Source organism: Crocodylus siamensis, chromosome 1 (assembly GCF_052110815.1).
Source record: "Crocodylus siamensis isolate JL-2025a chromosome 1, ASM5211081v1, whole genome shotgun sequence".
Taxonomy (NCBI): domain Eukaryota; kingdom Metazoa; phylum Chordata; order Crocodylia; family Crocodylidae; genus Crocodylus; species Crocodylus siamensis.
This window is the reverse complement of record NC_143395.1, coordinates 368938200-368959379: the sequence shown is the minus strand read 5'-3', so window position 1 is coordinate 368959379 and position 21180 is coordinate 368938200. Positions and strand designations below refer to the sequence as shown.

The window sequence follows — 21180 nt, the reverse complement described above, 5'->3', positions numbered from 1 at the left end:
CTGGCCCAGCCCACTGGTGTCCACTCTCAGGCAGGACCAGGCCACTTTTGCTGTCACATGGGGCTCCCAGCACCGCATGGAGAAGCTGCAAGCTATCGGGCTGGGCCTGGTCCTGCCTGCATTGAGCTGGCCTGGCTTGATGGTGCACAGGGCACTTGGAGATAGGACTTGGCCTAGCCTGAGGGCATGTGGCTTCTACCTGTGGTGCTGGGAACCCCATGTGACAGCAACAGCAGCCCAGTCCTGCCTAAAACCATGCACCAGTGGGCTGGGCTGGCACTCTATGACATGTGCAGCCCCTAGCTTTAGGCAATGCTGTGCAGTCAGTGGTCTCTGCTAGGAGTGGCCATGAATACCCCAACAGCCACTGCTGCTGCCAGGGCCACCCCATCCTATCCTGTGGAACCTGTGGCTGCAGGCCCCCCCGCTCGCCCCTCACCATCTGCACCATGTTTAAGGGCTCGATGCAGGCAGGGAGACCCTTCCTGGCTGAGTGAGGGAGGAGTTCCCGGTTCTGCTCCCATTCTGGCCCCGGCCCCAGCCCTGGCCCCAGGGAGGGAACTCAGGCATCCCCAGCATATGCTGCCCCCACCCCATGCCCCCTGCAGTGCAGCCCACGTGCGCACAGCTTGGCCCTGACTATTTTATTTCAGTGAGTTTATACCGCAATTAACCAAAATTTTGATTTTTCGATGGATCAGGGGGCACCAAAATTACATCTTGCAGAGGGGCCCAGAAAATTGTGGGCCAGCCCTGGCTGCTGGGTGGGGGGAGGCTGTGAGCTGTGTGGGGAAGTGGGCAGCGGACCCACCCTCCCAAGCAGTTCCCCTGCCCCCAAAGTCCCACCATCCACAGTCCCCCCACACCCACACACATAGTCCCTCCTCTCTCGCATCCCTACTTACCTGGGACAGAGCCTGGGTCTGAGCTACTGCCAGCCTTGCCCCACTCCTATTTGCTCCAGCATGCTGAGGCAGCATGCCAGAATAGCAGGGACATGTGACAGGCATAGAGATGCTCTGGCCATATGCTAGAGGATCTCTCTGGAGGACTCAGCCTCTGGTTGCCTCAGGTCACACTCAGCTTTTTCCCAGTGGGTTTTTTGATGCCAGGATTTCCCGGTACCAAATTTAGAATCCACACTGCAAATATGCAGTGTGGAGAACATTTTTTCATTCCCTGTGTGCCTCTTGCAGGGTCTCAAACGGCTTTGAGGCACCACAACAGACATGTGCTCTCTTCCTGATGCAGCCTTTGTTTGCAATGATAAACCTTTCCTTAGCTCACTATTTTAATGCTGTATGTAAGATTTTTTTAAAAATCCATATTTCCTATGGTTTGAAATAATTTGAAACATAAAAAGTGCTTGGAAAAAAATCATGCTAATGGATTTTTAGCATTTAATGGATTTTTAGCATGGATTTAAGGGAACCAAGGGTTAGGAGCATATGAGTGTATTGGTGTCCTGTAAGCACTGTATGGTGATGCATCTGACAGCTCCCCACTACTGCGTGGCCTGAGGCTTAGCTATTGGAGCCAAAGAGTGGGGAGGGATGGATGCGGGGAATGCCACAGCACTGTGACAATGAAGAGGGGGAAAGTAACAGCTCAAACATCAAGTCAGAAGTCAGAAAGGCAATGTCATGTTGACTTGGAGCTGTCAAGTTAAAATGGATTTCAAACTCATTTATCAAAGCTGCATGGATTAATGTGGAGAGTCACACACGAGACAGATCAGACCCTGGTAACTTATCTGAAGTGAAGGGTTAGTGTGGGGCTAAGCAGTGACTGTGCCCACAATTCAGATTTGTCTATGGACTCCAATGTTCAGAGAGCTCATAGCATCCAAACTCTAGGATGGGTTTCCAGAACACAAGCTCTTCCAATGCATTCATTTCCTTGTCCTACCCATAATGTGTTCCCAATACATGTTTTCTCATCCTCCCTGAAGCCCAACTGTATGTTACAGAACAAAGGGCTTTCCTGGCTGTGCTATCTCTGTGTTTCCCAACCAATGTGCTGTGGCACAAAAGTGTGCCGTCAGAAATGAACAGGTGTGCCATGGAATTTTACCGCGGCAATGAGCTACAATAGGTAGGAGGATGGGGAATACCTTAACAGGTGTGCCGCAGAAAATTTTTATTAATGTAAGTGTGCCTTGGCCTGGGAAAGGTTGAGAAACCTTGTGCTATCTAGTTGCCCAGATTAGGCTCCCAGCACATGGTTTCTTCTGAGCCAAGCTTGGAAAAGCAGATGGCCTGGAAAACCTTGTCCTGTAAGCCTGTTCTCAGAGTGTAAGGTTCCATTTCTTGCCTTTTCTCTGGGGATGGGATCCTGCAGTGTGGGCCAGCTGTGAAGAAGTGCCATCACCCACATAAAAAATGTTACCATTTCACAAATAGTGACCTTCTCTTTGCCTTAGTGTTGCCCACACCCAATAGGGCCACTGCTGTTTGTGCTACCCCATGGGGATTCAAACAAGGATTTCTTGGGCAACTTGTCTTTAGTCTAGAAAGGGGCAACACAAGTCAGACAAATTCAGCCCACATCTGCCTATACTATTGGAGGAACATTTATATGATGGAAGTACCACAGAAAACAAGTCTTTAGTGCTGGTGACATTGTGACTGACTGCAGAACCTCGTCAGTGGTGTAGGCAATTATTGAGTGTCTCACTTTATTACAAATGGATCTGGAAACATTCCTAGATAATGTATCTGCCCCTTCAATTTGAGACCTAAGAGGATGAGACTGAATGGGGAGATAATAAGTAAATACATTCCCAGTGCCTGCTTAGGGAAGAGAATTAATGAACCATTATCTTTCTCTCTTTAGCTGTAAGTACTTCTTGCTTCCCCTTTTTCCTGTCCAAAATCAGGCTGTTGGATAGACAGCAGACAAATACAAAACTATGCACCTGTGCACCAGGTGTGCAATTCTACATGTACATGTGCTCCACTGAGCCATTTACAGAGTATACTGCAGTATATCTAGGGATCAGAGAGAATATCAACTGTACATTTAAGAAACAACATAAATCTTCTTCCTACTGTTGTTATTATATACCCACTGGTGAAGGCAGGAAGGGTGGGGGGAGATAAGTGGCAGAGTGAGAGCTGATCGACACTAAGTGAGTTACCCTAGTGTAGCAAAATGATGATCAGACAGTACTCACTGGTAACACTAGACAGTCAATGGAGCTATTGAACACCTGAACCACACTCTTTAGAATACTAGATAAATGAAGTTACCCAGGCAACTAAAAGTATTTGAAGGTAATGTTCCCAAGTAGTATTTAGAGCCCAACCCCATTTTAATGAAAATCACTCCAGTAGATTTGAATAATGGTCTGAATAATGTAACAGCAAGAGGTCTTTGGATAGAACTTAGCATTCAGTGAAATGCAAGATACTGTGCAGAATTGTTATAATGAGAGGTGGTTCCTGAAGACTGTTTCAAAGAGCTTAGTCACAATGCAGGGGACCACTGAGACAGGGAGAGAACGTTTGTACTTGGCAATGTTCAAGGAAAAGAGATGGGAGACTACAAGTTAAAAAAGGGAATGAGGAAGGTTAAAAAAAACCCAGCTGAACTTTCTCCATCTCAAAATATTTTCAGTCCTTATTGTTTAGGAGTTATATTTTATGTGTTACTTTTTTACAAAAATGATTCTGAAGGATATCAACACCTTACTGATAAAGCTAAGTCAATGTGGAGGGGGCAGTGTGTTTCCATGTGTAGGTGCTGGTTTGCGAAGCAGGGGACTTGGCTTCTCCTAGCAGCTCTGCTATGGACCTCAATTAAATTTCAATATCCCTCTGTCCCTGTTTCGCCTTCTGTGAAGCAGAGAGAATGGTACTTACCTTTCTTTGTAAAACACTTTGAGACCTACAAATAGGAAGTGGTGTATAATCTCTAGGAGTGATAATACTAATAGTAAAGGGGGTGGGGCTGCATCAGCTCTAGCACTGAGAAATGACATAGATATTTGTGCAACAGAAGGGGAAAGGCTACAGTTCGCATTCTGTATAGCTTTTTGAGAGCTAAACTCAACAACTTTGTGGCCCTCAACCAGCCCTAAATGTGTACATTGAGGTTCATATTTGGTGAACTCAAATCTCCAAAAGAACATCATACTCCACTTCTTGTTGATGTCTTTTTACCAACTCTCCAGACCATGCCTCTTCCCCTTTTTGCTCCTTTAGCACCACAGGTATCTTTTTGCAGATGGAAAAATTTGAAACAGTATTGTGGAGATGCACTAAGCATGGAACTCCAGGATAACATTTTTACAGTCATTTTTAACAGTGTAGAATGACCTTAATTATCATCAGGTGTAGAGCTTTTTGTCCTTTTGCAGAGGTAGACAACCACTGCTGCATTAGGCTGCATATGGAAAATTTTGTTACAGTTCAAGGGCTCAAACCTTGCAAAAGCTTGAATTTTTGGGAAAGTCTGCTCTTAAGTCATGAGATTGCTGAAGTGCTTTTAAATTTGATGCCAGGGCCAGGCACAGACATGGGCAAACTGGGTGGCTGCCTGGGGCCAGGAGAGAAAGGGGTACCAGAAATGGTCATTTTTTTCCATTGTCTGTTGATGATGATTATCTCTGGCAAACCAGAGCCCAATACTAAAAGTTTGCCCAGGGCCACCAGAAGTCTAGGTATGGTACTGTTTGATGCCAGCAAGTGAAATACCCCACAGTCCGGTCACCCCCAACTCCAATGGATACAGAAAAAGTTCTTATTTCATCCAGCACATTAGATCACTGATACTGTTCATACATATGTTTCAAGAAAAAACATATAAGAGATTGTTGTCTTCTTTAAAATACTATCACTGGAATAACCCTGCATTCTGTTTTTTCTTTACAGCATGCTTTATTTTTGGTCTTCTTGCTTTCCTTGCTTTACCATTGTCCATGGCTTTTACAGGTAAGGTATCTGTCAAAAAAAAATGTTTAAAAATAGGAATTTGTTGAAGTCATGTAGTATGTTAGTGGAGCCTATTTAAAGACGTGTTTGAATCTGGTTTTTGACCAAAGTTTACTCAACTGTGGCAATGTCATTACATATGTTTGTCCATGTCATAAAACTGTCACTCATCTTCATATAGTTGTTGATATTAGCTTGGGAAAAGCCCTAGACAGGTACTGGCTAGTTACACGGGAAAGTGTGCCAAACATCAATTCTATTGGATAGTACAATTCAATCATTGTCATAATCACTCTGCACTATACTTTTAGCCTTTTAAGACTGTGTGGTGATTTTGGCTTCAGATATCTGAGCATAGTAGTCACTGGTTGACAACCAGGAACTGAATTCTGCTTCCAATACTAACAATGACTCCTTGCACAAATTACCTAACCTCTCTGCCTAAATTGCTCTAATTATAAAATAGGGTTCATTGTATATACCTGTCTACTTGATAGGGGCATCAGAAAACTTAGATAATAGCCAAATACCCCATGTGATGGTCCTCTCGTCTCTAATGGAGTTATTCTTTTAAATAAATCTAAGAGGATTTTGCTCAGTTTCTGATATTCTAATTGGAAAATGTCAGCAGTATACTCTTAATAATGATAAATACCCAGAAACAGGTACAAATGCAGTTTCATCCTGCATTTGTAGCCTGAATAAAAGAACTTGGACATGTTGTTAAATTTTTGGTGAACAAAATCTAGTGCAGTATACAGCATTTGTCTATGAATAATCCCTTTTTTTAGCTGATATCAACTCTAAACAATGAGAACGTTGAACTACCATTCAGATTCATGGATATATTTCATAGCTGTGTTGGTCTGAGACAAAAAGAAATGCAAAATGCTAGACCTCTTGGTTCAGAGACAATACCTTTTATTAGACCAACTAAGAAAAGCTTGCAGAAAAAAGATAATTATTTTGTGGTTTCACAGCTCATTCCCCTACTCCTCCCATGCTCGCAGAGCTGGTGGGAGAGGCTGCAGAGAGTGCTGCCAGGATGCAGGGCAGGCATAGGGTTTACATCCTCTCACAGGGGCTGGGTGCTGTGGCATTCTGGTGGCGAATCACTACCTTAGTCTACCACCAGGCCCTAGCAGTGAGGGTCTGGCACATAGCTGTAGGTGTGCACAGCACGACTGCTGCAACTAGTTCAGACTCAATAGAGGAGAGGATGCCTGTAAGAAAATCAGAGAAATCAGACATCACAGAAGTGAAGAGCTGGAAGGGACCTCAAGAAGTCATTTAATCCAGGGCTGTCTGACTGCTAAGCAGCCAGGAGCCACAAGCAGCACAGGCCACACCAGCAGGGGCCAGAGTCTCCCCGAGGCTGCACATCACAGGCCCCTCCCTGCATCACAGTGGTCCAGTGGCAGTCCCTCCCCAGCCAGGGACTTCCCTGCTGCCCCGTGCTGCTCAGGTGCCCTGGGACATAAGCCCCCTCAGCCCTGCGGACTGTGCCACTCTGCCGTACCCTGTGGGGTTGGGGCAGGAAGCTGCAACTGGAGGATGCAGAGGGAAGCTGAGATCCCAGCTGCTGCTGCAGCCAAAGCAATGTAGGGAGTGGTGGCTGGGCACCATCATGTGGCTACCGCAGGCACCAAGCTGCGCTGGTGCACCTCTGCTGTCAGGACTTTCTAGAACAGATTCTCAACCAGGGTGATGCAGCACCCTGGGGTGCCTTCAGATCCCTTCAGGGATGCCTCAGGATGCTATACCATGTTTAGACTGGTAGTGCACAAACATGATTCACAAGAAAAACCCAGAGATTTCAAATAAGAATCCATAGTGTTAAAACCATTCTGACCTATCATGGTCTTTCTGAGTCCTTTGGAACAGGAACATTGATATGTTATTTTTCCATAAACAAAAAATGAGTGAAAACTAAGCTGGCATTTTCTAAGGGGTACCTTGAGCCTAAGGAGGGGTGCCTTGATTCTATAAAGGTCGAGACCCCTGATCTGGATTGAGGTTTGCATTTTATACAACAGCAGCAACACATTGTTGATTCTTATTCAGTTTTTCATCCCCCGCAACTCCAGAGCCTTTTCTACAGGACTGCTGCCAAACCGATTATTCTCTGGATTGTGTTTGTGCATTTGATTTCTCCCTCCCAAGTTGAGCAACTTGCATGTGTCTTTCTTGTATTTCATTTTTATTTGTTTTCTCCAGTTCATCAAGATAATTTTGACTTTTAATCCTGCCCTTGAAAGCACTTGCCACCCCTCCCAGCTCACTGTCATCTGCAGGTGTTATAATACACTAGTGAATTGCCCATCAAGAATGATGGGGGGAGTCGTGGGGGGGGGAGGGAAGCAGAGCCCTGCCACCCACCACCCTACATCACCATTGCCTCCTAGGAATGGAGGAGGGGGCAAACTTGCCCTGCTATTCCCTCCATCCCCGTCCACCAGCACCCCACACCTCCACTGCCTCCAAATGGTGGCCTTGCCCCCTCCCCCCAGCCCTGCTCTTTGGAGGTGAAGGTGGTGCGTGGTGGTGGCAGCATGGTGCTGGCCTCACACCCCCACACTCCATTCCTTCCATCCCCACCATCATGGCGGTGCTCTATCACTAGATGATGGTGGGGTGAGGCCAGCGCCACTCACCTTGCCTCCGCCCACTCCATCCCTGCCATCATGGCAGTGCTCTGTCCCTACCATCATGGCGGTGCTCCGTCCCTGTTGTCATTCTTGATGGGCAATTCACTAGATGACAGTGGGGGCAGAGGAGACAGAAGGAGGAGTGAGACCAGTGCCACACTGCCACTACCCTGTACTGCTGCTGTCTCCAAGGAGCAGGGCTGGTGGTGGGGGGGTGAGCACTTTATATATATAGAATTATTTCATTGTGATTGTTATTAAGGAGCAATGATGCAACTGAACATTAATTACATCAGAGACATCCCTAGGGAGAGTGCAAATCAGAGAAACCACCCTGGACCCTGCACTTTGCAGGGCCCTGGAGACAGTGCTGTACAGGCCCTGCCATGGCCACCATGCGCCACTAGCGCCATGCTCCAGGTGCTCATCCCAGCCCGTGCTCCAGCTGCTCATCACACGCCCCCCGCCCTGTGCCCCCCGGGCCTTGCACGGGCTGATATGCCTCCAGGGAATTGCTCTAGGGATGGCTAGAACCGGCCATAACTTCAAATTGCTACTTGTACTTTGTGCCTTGTCTCGTCCCTTGCAGGCTCAGGAAGTTATAACTTTCATTAATGCATAATTTACACACTGGCAGACAGCCATCAGCAAGGGGGTGGGAGTTGCATTCTGACCTTTTATTCCTAATATCCCTTTCCCAGTAATATATTTTAATATATTTAACATCTATGGGAAAATGTGGAATTTATTCAATGATATTAGCCTACAGTCTTGAGCATTTTCCCACTTTAGACCCAGAGTTCTTTTTTTCATGACTTGTTGAAATTAAGACATAATGTCAATGTAATACGGTGTTGTCAGAGGATATTGGTTTCCTCCAGCTACGTATCTGTAAAGGCATTTTGGGGAAAATTAAATGTCAAGGCAAAATGCAGACTTTTATTAGCCAAGCCAGAGACTTTGATTCTTTGATAACGGTCTGTTACAATGATTGCTCACAATGAATTACTTGATTTCCAGTAATCTAAATTATTGATGGACATCTAAGCATGTTGGCCCTGTTTTCTCGAAGGGATAATTAATTGCCAGATATTTTTTTAATGTTAACAGAAAGATTATAGTGGTGTTATTTAACCTTCAGAGATGAATAGTTAGGTATTAAAAAAAAGTCTGCAGCTTTATAAATAATATTGCAACTTGATATTCATAAAGGAGGCCAAGCTAGTTTTTCCCCATTATAGATATCTGACATCATTTAACCTCTACCCCCCTCCCTCCCCCCAAGTTATTTGCCTACTTTCAATTTGTAACGAATAGGAATGACTTCTTTTTTTGTTAAACATTCTGAAGGTGAAATTGGGGATGGAAGGAGCCTTTAGACCCTACAGTGTCTCTGGCAATGATGGACTATTCCCAACAGTACATTTCCTATGTTCTCTGCCAGATGCTTCCCTTGGGTAACTCTTCCACAGCCTAACACTGCCAAAATTTTTGCTTGATATTTAGATGAAGGTCAGACTCCTATTTTCTTTGACACCTCTAAATAGCTTTTCCCCAACCACATACTTGTTTTTTGGCACTTGCACCCATCAGGCAGCAAAATATTAACCCTGCACCTCAGGGTGGTGGGGGAGAGTAGATTTGTAGCTAGGGCACTCATCCAGGAAGCAGAAGACCTACATTCTAGGGCTCCCTGACTAAGGATGGAGGTTTAAACCTATGTCTTTTGCTCCCCAGCACTGTGTTCTAACCACTAGGCCTTAGGCTAGCCATTAGCCAGTGTGCCCTCCAACCCTCTTCTTGGAGCTGACCCACTGGGTAGCCATGAGAGGGAGATATGTGGAACCAGGAGGACAAGCACAATCCACAGTATATGTAGCTCAGTGAGATGGCTGTTGCTCTGGCCACGAAGAACACATGCCTTCTAGCCCCAGTCCCTGCCCTTGCTGGGGCAGAAACTTCATCACTGCTGTCCATCCAATAAATACTGAATGCACGGTGTAGTGGTCATGGGCTAGTTCTCATTGTCTAGTTCTCATTGTTGCAATTGACTTGTTATCAACAAGAAATATATACCTATTATTAACCTAGTATAAGCACTTAAAAAAATAATTGTATTATTCCACTTTATCTTGATCTTCCCTATCCCACATCCCTGGAATTCCGTCCCAAAGCCTATTTTCTAAGTCAGGGATTTTCACCCTTTTTTCACCTCCTTCTGGGTACACTTCTGGCAGAGTGGGTGGTGGTTGGACGGGGGGGTGGGGCTTGCACGTGGAGGCAGTGGCAGCATGGATGGCTGTCGTGTGCCTGCTCCCCACCTCCTGCATCCAGCTGGCTGGGCGGTACCTGAGGGGCTGCCCTCGGCCCTCCCTTGGCCCTGCTCCTGGGAGACGGCAGCGTGGGGCGGTGGGTGGTGGTGCTCCATCCACTCATGTGTACCCCCTGGCCGGTTTCCAAATACATACCCCCGGTTGACAACCCCTATTCTAAGTCACCACACTTTTCTCCTCACAAATCTTTCTAAGAGTCACTTCTGTCATGATACGTACAAAAGTGACTTAATAACTCAGTTACTTAGAAAACTGAATTTCCATTCAATGAAACTGAGACATGGTTGCTTGTCCCAAATTGGGATGAAAAGTCAAAATCTTAAAAATCAATGCAGAACTAAAATCCCCCCCACCCTTATTTTGCTTTGGGAACATCAAGATGACATATTTTACCTCAGTAACGGCCAACATTTTTGGCAGGTCCACACTCTCCCTGAGTGCTACTCCAGTGCCTTTCCATTGCTTGGTGTGCTGCTCTGCTTTCTGCTCCCTGTTCTGTGCTCTTTGTCCCAGTTGCTGCTCTGCCTTCCGCCCTGCGCTCCCTGCCAGATCTGCTGCTCTGCTTTCTGTTCCTTGCCCTATCTACCACTGTGCTGCCTGTTCCTGCCACGCTCTTTGGAGCCCTGGCTGTCTGCAGGGCAGACTGGAGCAGAGCAGAGAACACTCTGGCCGACTGAAACTGGCAAGATTCCCACAGAAAACCTGAACTTGACTGTGGAGCTAAGGAGAGTTTGGTCAATTTCACAGCTGCTTTTCAGTGGTGGAATGAAACCTGTTAAGATCTATCTTACATTCAGTCCGTGGATGTCAGCAGTTCTCAGGTCCTTGGTTCCAGAGCTTACATTATAGGAGCTGCCAAGAACCCTGGAAACCCCGGGAGTGCTGTCTCCCAAGCTGCAAGGCCTCCAGCTTCGTAGGCTTCCCTGGAGCCAGGAGGATGAGCTGGCTGAAACTTCGATCAGAACCTTGCTTGGGTCTGCTGGAAGCTTGTCAATACCTGACCATATCAACAAACCCATTCTGATGAAACATATTTCACTGGAATTTATATGACCAGCTCTAGCTGATAATCACTTAAAAAATGAATGGAGATGGAGCTGTCTGCTTGTATACATGGCTCTCACAAGTAATCCTGGAATCCTGGTGTTGTGATTTGTGTTCCATCTCTTCCCATCCCTGCCTTTTGTTTGTTCATTATCTTCATTTGCATAGTGTCTGATGCAAAGCCCATTTCATTCAGTTACATTGAGTTCAGTGGACAATGAATCAGAGGCATAGATGTAAGTACAACCTTCTCCTAACTACATCTTTTGTTTTTTCTGTAAACCATCAAGCAACCTTTTGGTCACTGAAAATAACAACAGCATGTTTTTGCTACTCAGGAATGAAGTTTTTGGAAGATTGCCCTATACAACCACTAATTCCTTTATATCTGTTGGTGGGTGGTGTTGTCGGCAGTTTAAAGGTACTGTGCTTTCCATGTGTAAAACATGTTTTGTTTTTACATAGTACAGGATGTTTTAAATACCCTGTGTTCATACAGGTACTGAAGAATTTACAATAGATTTATCTGATTAATTGAGAGCCAATGTCAAAGCAACTGAATGTTATCACAGGATGATAATTCCTAGTTACTCAACATATACAATGTCCTGATTTTCCTTTTTATCAAATGACTGAGCTGGGATGAATCATATTGTTAGGTAGATACTATCACAGTAGATATCAACTACTCACTCTACCGTGCTTGACCTGCTGTTGTATCCAGAGGAGGACTGTGCTTCTTAGCCAAACAGAAACTGTAAAGGTGCATTTGTTTCTCATTAGCTGACAGTGTTTCTTTGATCCATGAGTTCAGGTGAGCCAAATAGCAATGACAATGGCTGGCACAGATGTAGTAGGCAACCGTCAATCCTCTGTATCATGGTGTACATGTACATGTAAGATGTCTAGTCAGATGCCTGATGAATCTGTTTGTGGCTGACAAGCCCAATTTGAGAACAACACAACTCACTTTGCTTCTTTCTCACTTTGCTTTCATTCTCTGGATCAAAGATGCTTCATGTTGAACTGTACCCAGTGCCAGAAGTTCCCTCCAGATTTGATGGGATTCTGTGTGTGCTCCTCCCAGCTGTCTGCACTGATGTTGGAATGACTTCATATCATTTTTGCACACATTGTGGTACCGCCATAGGGGGTGACCCCACTTTCTAGAGCCATCTCAAATTTCACTATACAAAATATTCTTGAGGATCCGGTCTCCTCCCATTCTCCTGATGTGATCAATCCATCGCAACTTTTCTTCTTGATAGTGGTTTCTAAGTGTGTCAGTCCTGCGTGCTCCAGTACCTTTGTGTTTGGTATTCTGTCCTACTTTATTTTCAGGATTTTATGCAGACATCTCATGTGAAAACTGTTCAGTCTCTTGATGTGCCTAGCATATGTAGTCCATGTTTCTGAACCATGAAGCAGGGATGACAGCACGCAAGTCTTGTAGATTTGTAACTTTGCCTTAGCTGATAGCTTGGTGTTATTCCATGCATGTTCTGTAATAGCCTAAAATTTTTAGCTGCTTTTCCAATTCTGTTAGTAAGTGCAATATGAAGGTCAAGATTCCTGCTGATTGTAAAACCCAAGTAGCAAAAACTGTCAAAGACACCAAGAGATTTACCCTCCATAGTGATGTCAGGTATTGGTTCTTTCACCCTTTGGTACATGATTATAGTCTTTTTGAGACTAATTGCCATCCCAAAGCTCTTGCATGATTCAGAAAATCTGCCCAAGAGATTGTGCAGGGAAGATTCACAGTGAGCAATGAAGGCTGTGCCATCTGCAACAAGAAATCTCTTGGAACCAGTTCTTTCACTTTGGTTTTTGCTCTAAACCTTGCAATGTTGAATAAGCCTCCATCTAGTCTGGTTCAAAGATAAATGCCATCATTGTTGTCTTTAAATGCATGAAGAAGCAGGAGTGAAAAGTAATGTACGTATACTAACCGCTGGGATAGGACACTAAAACTTTGTAGGAGGAGGGAAATTCTGGTGATCTGATCATGCTGTACAAAGAGTAGTACTTTGAGATACTGGTTTCTGAAACACTATCTCAAACAGTCATGCCTCACTTTTGTGGCATTGGTGCCTGGGCATTTAGATGGCTTGGGGGTTCTGGCCTGCTGTTACACCTAACTTGTACATTCACCATCTTGTGGTTGTGGCTGCTCTGCAATGGCTGTCCCTTGGGCAACAGTCTCAGCTGGCCAACTCTGTACATGGACTTGTCTATAAGTATAGCAAGTAAGGAGCTGAGTTAGCTTGACTGTGGTATGAATGCTGCCAACAGCAAAACCAGTGGAGGAAGTATCATGGCCAATGAGAGGTGAGGCACAGGGCTATGGAGTGTTGATTCATGTACGAGAGCAACATTACAGGACATTATTTGGCACTGGTTGGACTACACTTAAGGGCAGTGTCCACTACTTCAACAGCCATAAACTACAAGCCTAGTTCTGTCAGTTACTTCATCTCTGTGAAACGTTAGGGTGCACGCTTTGGATGAAGGAAAGGGAGGGGTAATGGTGCTATGCAACCCACAAGCATAGTATTTACTTACCTGCAGGGTACACTGTGCTATCTGATAGAAACTACTGTGACTCTGGACACAGACAAAATGCCAGGCGTGGTGGTGCTGGCATTCATAGTCATGAACCTTACCTGAGTGCATCCTGCTCCACTCCACCTACCTCTGGCCTCTTGCTTTTGCAAGGACAAGAAGAAAGATCACCCTCTTGTGCCAGTATTCTGTTCTTTCCTTATCATTTCAGGGAATGTTGGCACTTAACACTAGCAGCAGCAAATTCCAGTTGCCACTGCAATCATGATTGCAGTTGTGTGACTGCCAAAATCAGCCACTTTTTTTCACTCCTTCCCCCTAAGTTGGTGTCAGAGACAGTTGTCCCATTCACCCCACCCTAGTTACTTTACTGACTTATATGATCAGAGGTATTCTACTCCTGGACACACAGCCCTGTGTCCATGGAAGACTACATAGTTGCATCATAGTTTCATAGTACCTAGGGTCAGGAGGGACCTGAACAGATCATCTAGCCTGACCCCCTGCCACAGGCAGGAATGAATGCTGGGTTCACAAGACCCCAGACAGGTGATCATCCAGCCTCCTCTTGAATTTGCCCAAGGTTGGGGCGAGGATCACTTCCCTGGGAAGTTAGTTCCAGATTTTCGCCACCCTAACTGTAAAATATTGCCTTCTGATCTTTAACTTAAACCTATTCTCCATCAGCTTATTAGCATAGTTCCTCATCACCCCAGGTGGTGCTGGGAAGAAAAGGGCTCTACCTATTTGCTGTTACCTATCAACTAAATCTGCACAGTCGAAGCCATAGCACATACAGGTACCCCTTGTGGACAGGTAGTGGATGTGGATGCATAAAAATGGAGTTGGCCAAAACCCCATGACTACTGAATTAGTCTCAGGAACGAAACTGTGTCTATCCCTCCCTCTTTTTGTCCCCATGACTAGGGCACTCCCTTGCAATGCTAGAGGGCCTGCATTCTATGCCACCTTCAACCAGAGAAGGTTTAAATGAGGACCTAGCACAGGTCTCTAATCAGCACAGCCATTATCCAGCTGCCTCTCCAGCTCTCCTGCTGAAAATGAACCACTAGCATAGTCACTGCAAACAAGAATAGAGAGAACAGACACAGGGCAGTGTAGTGAGGAATCTTCTGCCCAGGGGCGGATCCAGTCTTTCCCAAAGTGGGGTGTGGAAAAGCCCCCTGCTCTCAGCCTCTTTACCCCCACCAATGAGGATAGACCACACTGTGGGAGCCTCTGGGGACTCTCAGAAGTCCCTAAAGCAGGTGAAAATCCCCCCTCCCTTCCCTTTCTCCTGCTCAGAGGCATGTCCCTCTCCTGCTTTTCCCCCACTCTCCACTGCATGTCATTGCTGCTTTCTCCACTCTTTTCTCCAGAGCCAGCCAGGCTGATCAGGGGCTGGGCTCAGCAGAGGATGGGATTGCAGCAACAGGGCTGCTGGAGAGTAGTTCCTCCCAGCCTGCCCAGTTCCAGAACAGGCAGGCTGCCATTGCTCCCATCTCTAGCTGCCACTGCCCCCATCCCTAGCTGAGCCCAACCCCCATACAGGAGGAAGCAATGGCTCTGGTGCTTCCCTGCCCCTGGGGCAGCAGGAAAAGGCAGGCAGAAAAATGGGGGAAAGGGTGAGGAGGAGGTGTGCCTTTGAGCAGGAGCCTCCTGTGGGGCTCTCAAATCCTAAAGGGGGGAGTGCAGCCACACTACTGCACCCCACTTTGGATCAACCTCTGCTCATACTTCACCAAAAGCACAAGCCCTGGCTAGAACCCAAGGAGATGGTCCACTCCTGGGAAATAAATAGCCCCCTTCAAGGGACTTGAAATGCAGGAAAGACAGTAAATAAATGTGTTAAAAAGATTTGCTGTGCATGCATTTCACTGGTTAAATGCTTAGTCATTTGGTTGCTCTGTTGGACTTTTCATTTGGGATGCAATAATTAGAGAGTTAATTCAATAATAGTTAAGTTTTCCTTTAGGGAAATTAAATCAGAATTGGGAGAAAATGTTCATTACAAGGAATTGTGCTCCTCATCAGCAATGCTGATTTCCACAGTTTTGATCTGATTACTTGAAACCAAATTGAATATTTGTATTCATTGGCAAAAGCTAAATTACAACTCAGTGACTGATAATAACATTTGAGGCAGTCCTAATATTGCTGACCAGGATTCCTATGAATTTTTATTAGTAATAAAACTATTCTATTAGCTATTAACTGTTATTATCTATAAAAGTGGTAGCTATTAGCAATTAATTTTAGCTGGGTTTTTTCATGGTGAATAATACTCTCAGAGGATCTAATGCTTCTCCTACTGAAGTCAAGGATGGTTCTGACTCTGGCTTCAGCAGAAGCAGGATTGTGTCTTACATTTTATAACTGATAGTTTGCTTGATCATCGTTCTTTGATTTGAGCAGGGTTTTTTTTTTATCATAGCCCTCTACCAGCAATCTATGGGTTAAATTCTATTTCACTCACCAGACTGAGGAGAAGGTCCTGGCTTACTCAGTTAAGAGGCTTAATAAAAGGTTGCAAGCTTATCTGCACTGTAGCCAGGTTACTTGTTCTCACAAAATTAAACTAGGAATTTTTCAAGGGAAGACATTCTTGGGAGATCTCCATCACTTCTTGTTTGAGCGGATAGCCCAGACTTCTTGGCAGTATTCTGCTTATTTTCCTACTTGTCTTGGTTGCAATGAGGTAATGCAACCATGTGAGGAAATGAACAATTAAATGAAGTTTAACAGCATTATTTCCAATATCAGACAAGGTTAAGGGAGTATTTTGTTTAAAGTTTGCTTAATGTATTATTTTATTAAAGTTCATTTACGCATCCCAGAGAATATATTTTTTATATAGAAAAACTTCACTTGTTTAAAGTATCTGCAATGTTCACTGTTACTCAGCTGTTTAGAAAGTGTGTCTGACCACACTGTCAGGTATCCAGGTTGTAGCTGGATACCTGGTCTAGAGGTAAAAGCAATCAGGACTCATAGTAGAGGTGACATCTTTTATTAGACAGACTAGATCTTTGCAAAAAAAAATCTTTAATTGCAAGCTTTTGGGTACAAACACCCTTCTTCAGGCATAGGAGAAAAGATTGTAAAAGTTCTCCTGGGTAGAAATTTACTCCTCTGTGAAATATGAAACACCATAAGGAAATATAATTATATCCTGCTTACCACCAAATAGCTTCAAGGCAGACAGACTATTCCAACCTTTCTCTGAGCCTAATATGCATATAAAATGAACTGTTCCATACAGGAGACATTACCACACCTTCAACTCTCCTATGAAATATGAACTTTCATTTCTACCCAGGAGAACTTTTACAATCTTTTTTTCCTATGCCTGAAGAAGGGTGTTTGTGCCTGAAAGCTTGCAATTAAAGATTTTTTTTTTTTGCAAAAATCTAATTGGTCTAATAAAGGATATCACCTCTACCATGAATCCTGATTGCTTTGGACATACTGTGTTGTTCTTGAGAGAGGCTGCATGCCCTTCGATGCTACTCAGGTTAATGAGGGCTGAGGGCATTCAGCACTTCACAGATTTGGCCTTTCAATGCAAGCAGCTCTGTTTTTTCACCTTTCATTTCTCTACTATGTGCAGGTGACCCTTCTGCTATATGACTCCACTAGGATGAGGCACCTGCTTTCCAAATCTGTCATGATTGATGACGACGACGACGACGAATACCCATGGAGGCAGAATGCTCACAAATACTACATCCATCTTACCCTCAGCCTCTTTCTCTTTATCTGGTTCATACTGGGGAACTACTGGGTGTTTTCTGTTTACCTGCCAAATTTCATCCCACCTTTCCATCAGCCCCAGGATTACTGTGACAAAATCCTGTACATTTTTGCAGTTGGTGTTCTCATTGTTAGCCATACTGTGCTAGTGCTGCTTATCTTCTGTAGCTGCTGCATATACTGCTTTTCTAGGTGCAGATATGCTGCTGAAGAAGACTAAAAGCCATATAAACTAAGCTACAGCTGTTAGGTAAGGGCATAAAATGAAAAAAGGCAATAATTCACCAATGTGCATGTATTTATGCATATAGATGTGTGTGTGCGCTCATGCACGCTCGTGTGTGTATACACACACACACACACACACACACATACCAATAGCAGCGACAAAATGAGGAAATTTGTATAAGCCAGTACCATCTGGATCTCTGATCCTCTGATTAGTGATTAGCGTACAGCATAGTAATGTAAAATTGCTGCTATTGATGCCAATCTGCTCTTCTTTTAACTTTTACAACCATTTTATAACTGTTTGGGATTTTATTTGGAATGTCAAAATGTGTAGCTGAGTTCTGCAGATGGTAAACTCCTCTACACCTTATTCCCTATGTTCCCTCGGCTTTTAGGGACTCTGCAATACAGGAATAATAATACTAATAAATGTACTGTACCAACTCCAAATTACTCAAATACTTTATCTTCTCACATATAACCTGTCCACAAATATAATATGTACCCTACTTTGGAAGGCCCCAGGAAGGAAAATGAATCTTAACTTGGAGTACAGGTAAATATCTGAGGGGATCTTTGGGGCTTGAGACTGGAGGATGGTAAGCCACATGCTGCGGCTGGGGGTTGGGAGCCAGGAGCTGCATGCTGGGGCTGAGGGCTTATGGGGTTTGGGAGCTGGGGCTCCATGCTGGTGCTGGGGGCTGCAGATCAGTCCTGACTCCATGACCTGGCCTGATACAGCTGTGGTAGCACCAAGGACCAGCAGGGCTAGGCCCGATCCAGCTACAGCATGCTGTGGGGCTGCACAGCAAGGCTGGGTCAGTTCAGGCCATGGTGGCACTGGGGGGCTATATAGTCTATTCAACCCTGTACACTGTCTCTGGAGTTGCATGACAGGCCTGAGCAAGCACATAGCCTGAGAGCCAGTGCACATGGGCTTAGACTCGGCATGCCACCTCCACCAAGCTGGCGTTGGGGAGTGGTGGCAGCATTAATTGCCATGCTCCTGCCCCCTGCCCTTGCTGCCAAATGTCCATACCCATGGGGAACCTTTTCCTGGCATATATAATAGGCATTCCAATTTTACTCAGTTGGCTTGGAGCATGTGGAGTGGGTTTTATAGGCCAGAAAATACAGTAAATTTTAAGAGCAATTCTAATGCCACTTCTCCGCATGTAAGTGCTCTCCCTTACAGGATTACAGAGACATCTGCACATCTTGGGAAGGTGATCTTGTTCCTATAAAGGAGCTATTACATATCTAAAGTGGGTAATAGAATCATTTCTACCCTTTAGGCAAGGGGGTTTGGTGATACCTTTCACTGGACAATCTGTATAATCAAGAGGGATGTTGGACAAATTTTCAGGCACAGCGTATGAAGAAGGGCTCTTATCCAACATCTCTCCCAACTATATAGTTGGTCCAGTGAAACACACCATTGCCTGTCATACATTCCCTGGGCCATCACAGCCACAACAGTACTCCAAACGTACTTCTATGCTTCAGTCAGGTAACACAGAATTGGTACTTGGTACAAGCCATTCTTGGGTCACCACTGGGTGAAACAGGTTTCTGCTCTAAATGATATAACCAAAGCCACATGGTAAATCTGTGGCACAGCCAGGCACTGAACCCAGTTTTCCTGACCAACAACCACAAGGTCTGCCAGGCTTTCTAGGAGAAAAGGAAGAAGAGGAGTGTATGGGAGAGAAGTGTTACTGTCTCCATTTCTGTACAATATAATCTTACAGTAACCAGATAGCAAAAAGAAGTTCTTAAATACACAGGAAAATTTACATTTGTGGTATTTTAAATATACTATTTGACAAAATGATGTGGGGCATGATATTGGTATTGAATATGAAGTGTTTATTTTGACAGTGCATTGGTTGTGATTTAAGGGTGTCTGATTTGTTCCCCTTAATGGAGTACATGTGTAAATCTCTGCTTACTGAATGGATGTGGTGAAAGCAAAGGGTCAGCTTTAAAAGCACCAGCGTGCATGGTAGCAGTTGTTTTGTGGTGTGTAATGGTATTAACCTGTTACTGATCTTGATGGACACTATTTGTATGATGATAAATACAATATAAAGTTCTCTTTTTGGTTTTGCTCTTATGCAGTTTATTCCATGGCCAAAGCAGAGGTGTTCCCTCTGCCCACATTTAACACCTAGATAATGGAGTGTGGACATGTTGTTTGGATATGCTCCTTCATTGAATATGTGACCAGTGCTTTCCTCCTTGTACCATAAAGGAATGCAAAATTAGGTCACCTGTAAAAGAAGGACATCAATCAATGAACCTCTGCTTGGGATTTAGCAAAAGCACAGTGTTAAATCTGATCCATTTTGTTTCTCATTTGCATGACCAAGACTGCAGTCATTTTAAAACCTTCCACCATCAGCCACAGCAAAGTTGGGGGCCACTGTGTATGTAATTCAGAGCACAGCTTGGCCCTTCTTGATTTTACATCAATCCATGACCAAAAGAAAGGCCTGTTACAAAAGGAGCACAAGTTGTTGGAGCATGTGTTTTAGAAAGGAGATGGAACCAGGGATATAATTATCTGGCAAGAGCCTTGGAACTAAGTTATTATTTGGGCTGCCTTCCCCACTGCTGGTAGATGTAGTTCATGAAGTCTTGGAGGTAGGATGGAGCATAACATTCTCCTGCTCTTAAGCAGATACTCCAAAGGAGGTATAGTTGAACTGGCTGTACTTAAGAATGTAAGGGGCTTGTCCCCACAAGCAGGAAGGTGCATTCCCTGTGGACAACTAGCAGTAGCACAAATATAAGCCCGCTGCTAGTTGTCCCTCGGCAATGCCCCTGCACGTGTGTTCGGTTATGCAGCAAGTTGCCCTGGGTAGGATAGGGAAGGCTGGGACCAGCACCTGGGATGGCCTCAGCAGCCTTACCTGGTGTCCTGGGGGCCTCCTGGGGCTTCAGTGGTGGTGATCCAGGTGCACAGAGCCTGGCCGGCAGCTGAAGAGTGGCTCTGGCCAGCCACGCTCTGGTTTTGGTCCACTTCTGGGTCTGCCGGGGAGCATGCCGTACCCCCTGAGCTCAGCAATTGGCTGCAGAGGGATCCCAGGTGACCCCCCAGATCCAGGAGGCACCAGTTGCTGAGCTGGGGGGAGGGGGATCCCCCCACATGCTTTGTGGTGGGCCCAGAAGATCCATCCACCCCACCTCCGTGCTCCCATGAGAAGTTCTATCCGCCCCACCATCTCAGTGTTCAAGAGCCACCTGGTACCTTGAGGTATGTAGAAAAAACATCTAAAGCTGTGTCTGTGTCCAAATCTCCAAATCTTTCCGAATCTCTCTGAATTGATTTGGAGGGTCCCGATTTGAGTTGGAGTGATTAAAGGAAGGCCTTCGATACGGTATCTTACCCCATACTGGTGAACAAATTAAGAGGCTGTGACTTGGATGATTACACAGTCCAGTGGGTGACAAATTGGCTAGAGGGTCATACCCAGAGAGTGGTGGTGGATGGGTCAGTATTGACCTGGAAGGACGTGGGCAGTGGGGTCCCGCAGGGCTCGGTCCTTGGACCGATACTCTTCAATGTCTTCATCAGTGACTTGGATGAGGGAGTGAAGTGTACTCTGTCCAAGTTTGCGGATGATACAAAACTGTGGGGAGAAGCTGACACACTGGAGGGCAGGGAAC

The 21180-nt window shown here is 45.2% G+C and overlaps 1 protein-coding gene across 2 annotated transcripts in view; it reads left to right on the top strand.

Annotated features, from left to right (window-relative positions):
- TMEM272 (transmembrane protein 272) overlaps window positions 1–19613 on the top strand; it is a 37679-nt gene extending 18066 nt beyond the window's left edge. Inside the window, exons 3-5 of one of the 2 annotated variants that reach the window (XM_090026694.1) lie at window positions 4875–4934; window positions 11298–11380; window positions 17135–19613. In XM_090026694.1, the coding sequence (XP_089882820.1) occupies window positions 4875–4934; window positions 11298–11380; window positions 17135–17497 (506 nt within the window). In that variant the 3' untranslated portion in view covers window positions 17498–19613. The remainder of the gene's footprint in view (window positions 1–4874; window positions 4935–11297; window positions 11381–17134) is intronic. The other variant, XM_090026695.1, reaches the window with a different exon arrangement.
- The last annotated feature ends 1567 nt before the right edge of the window (window positions 19614–21180 follow it).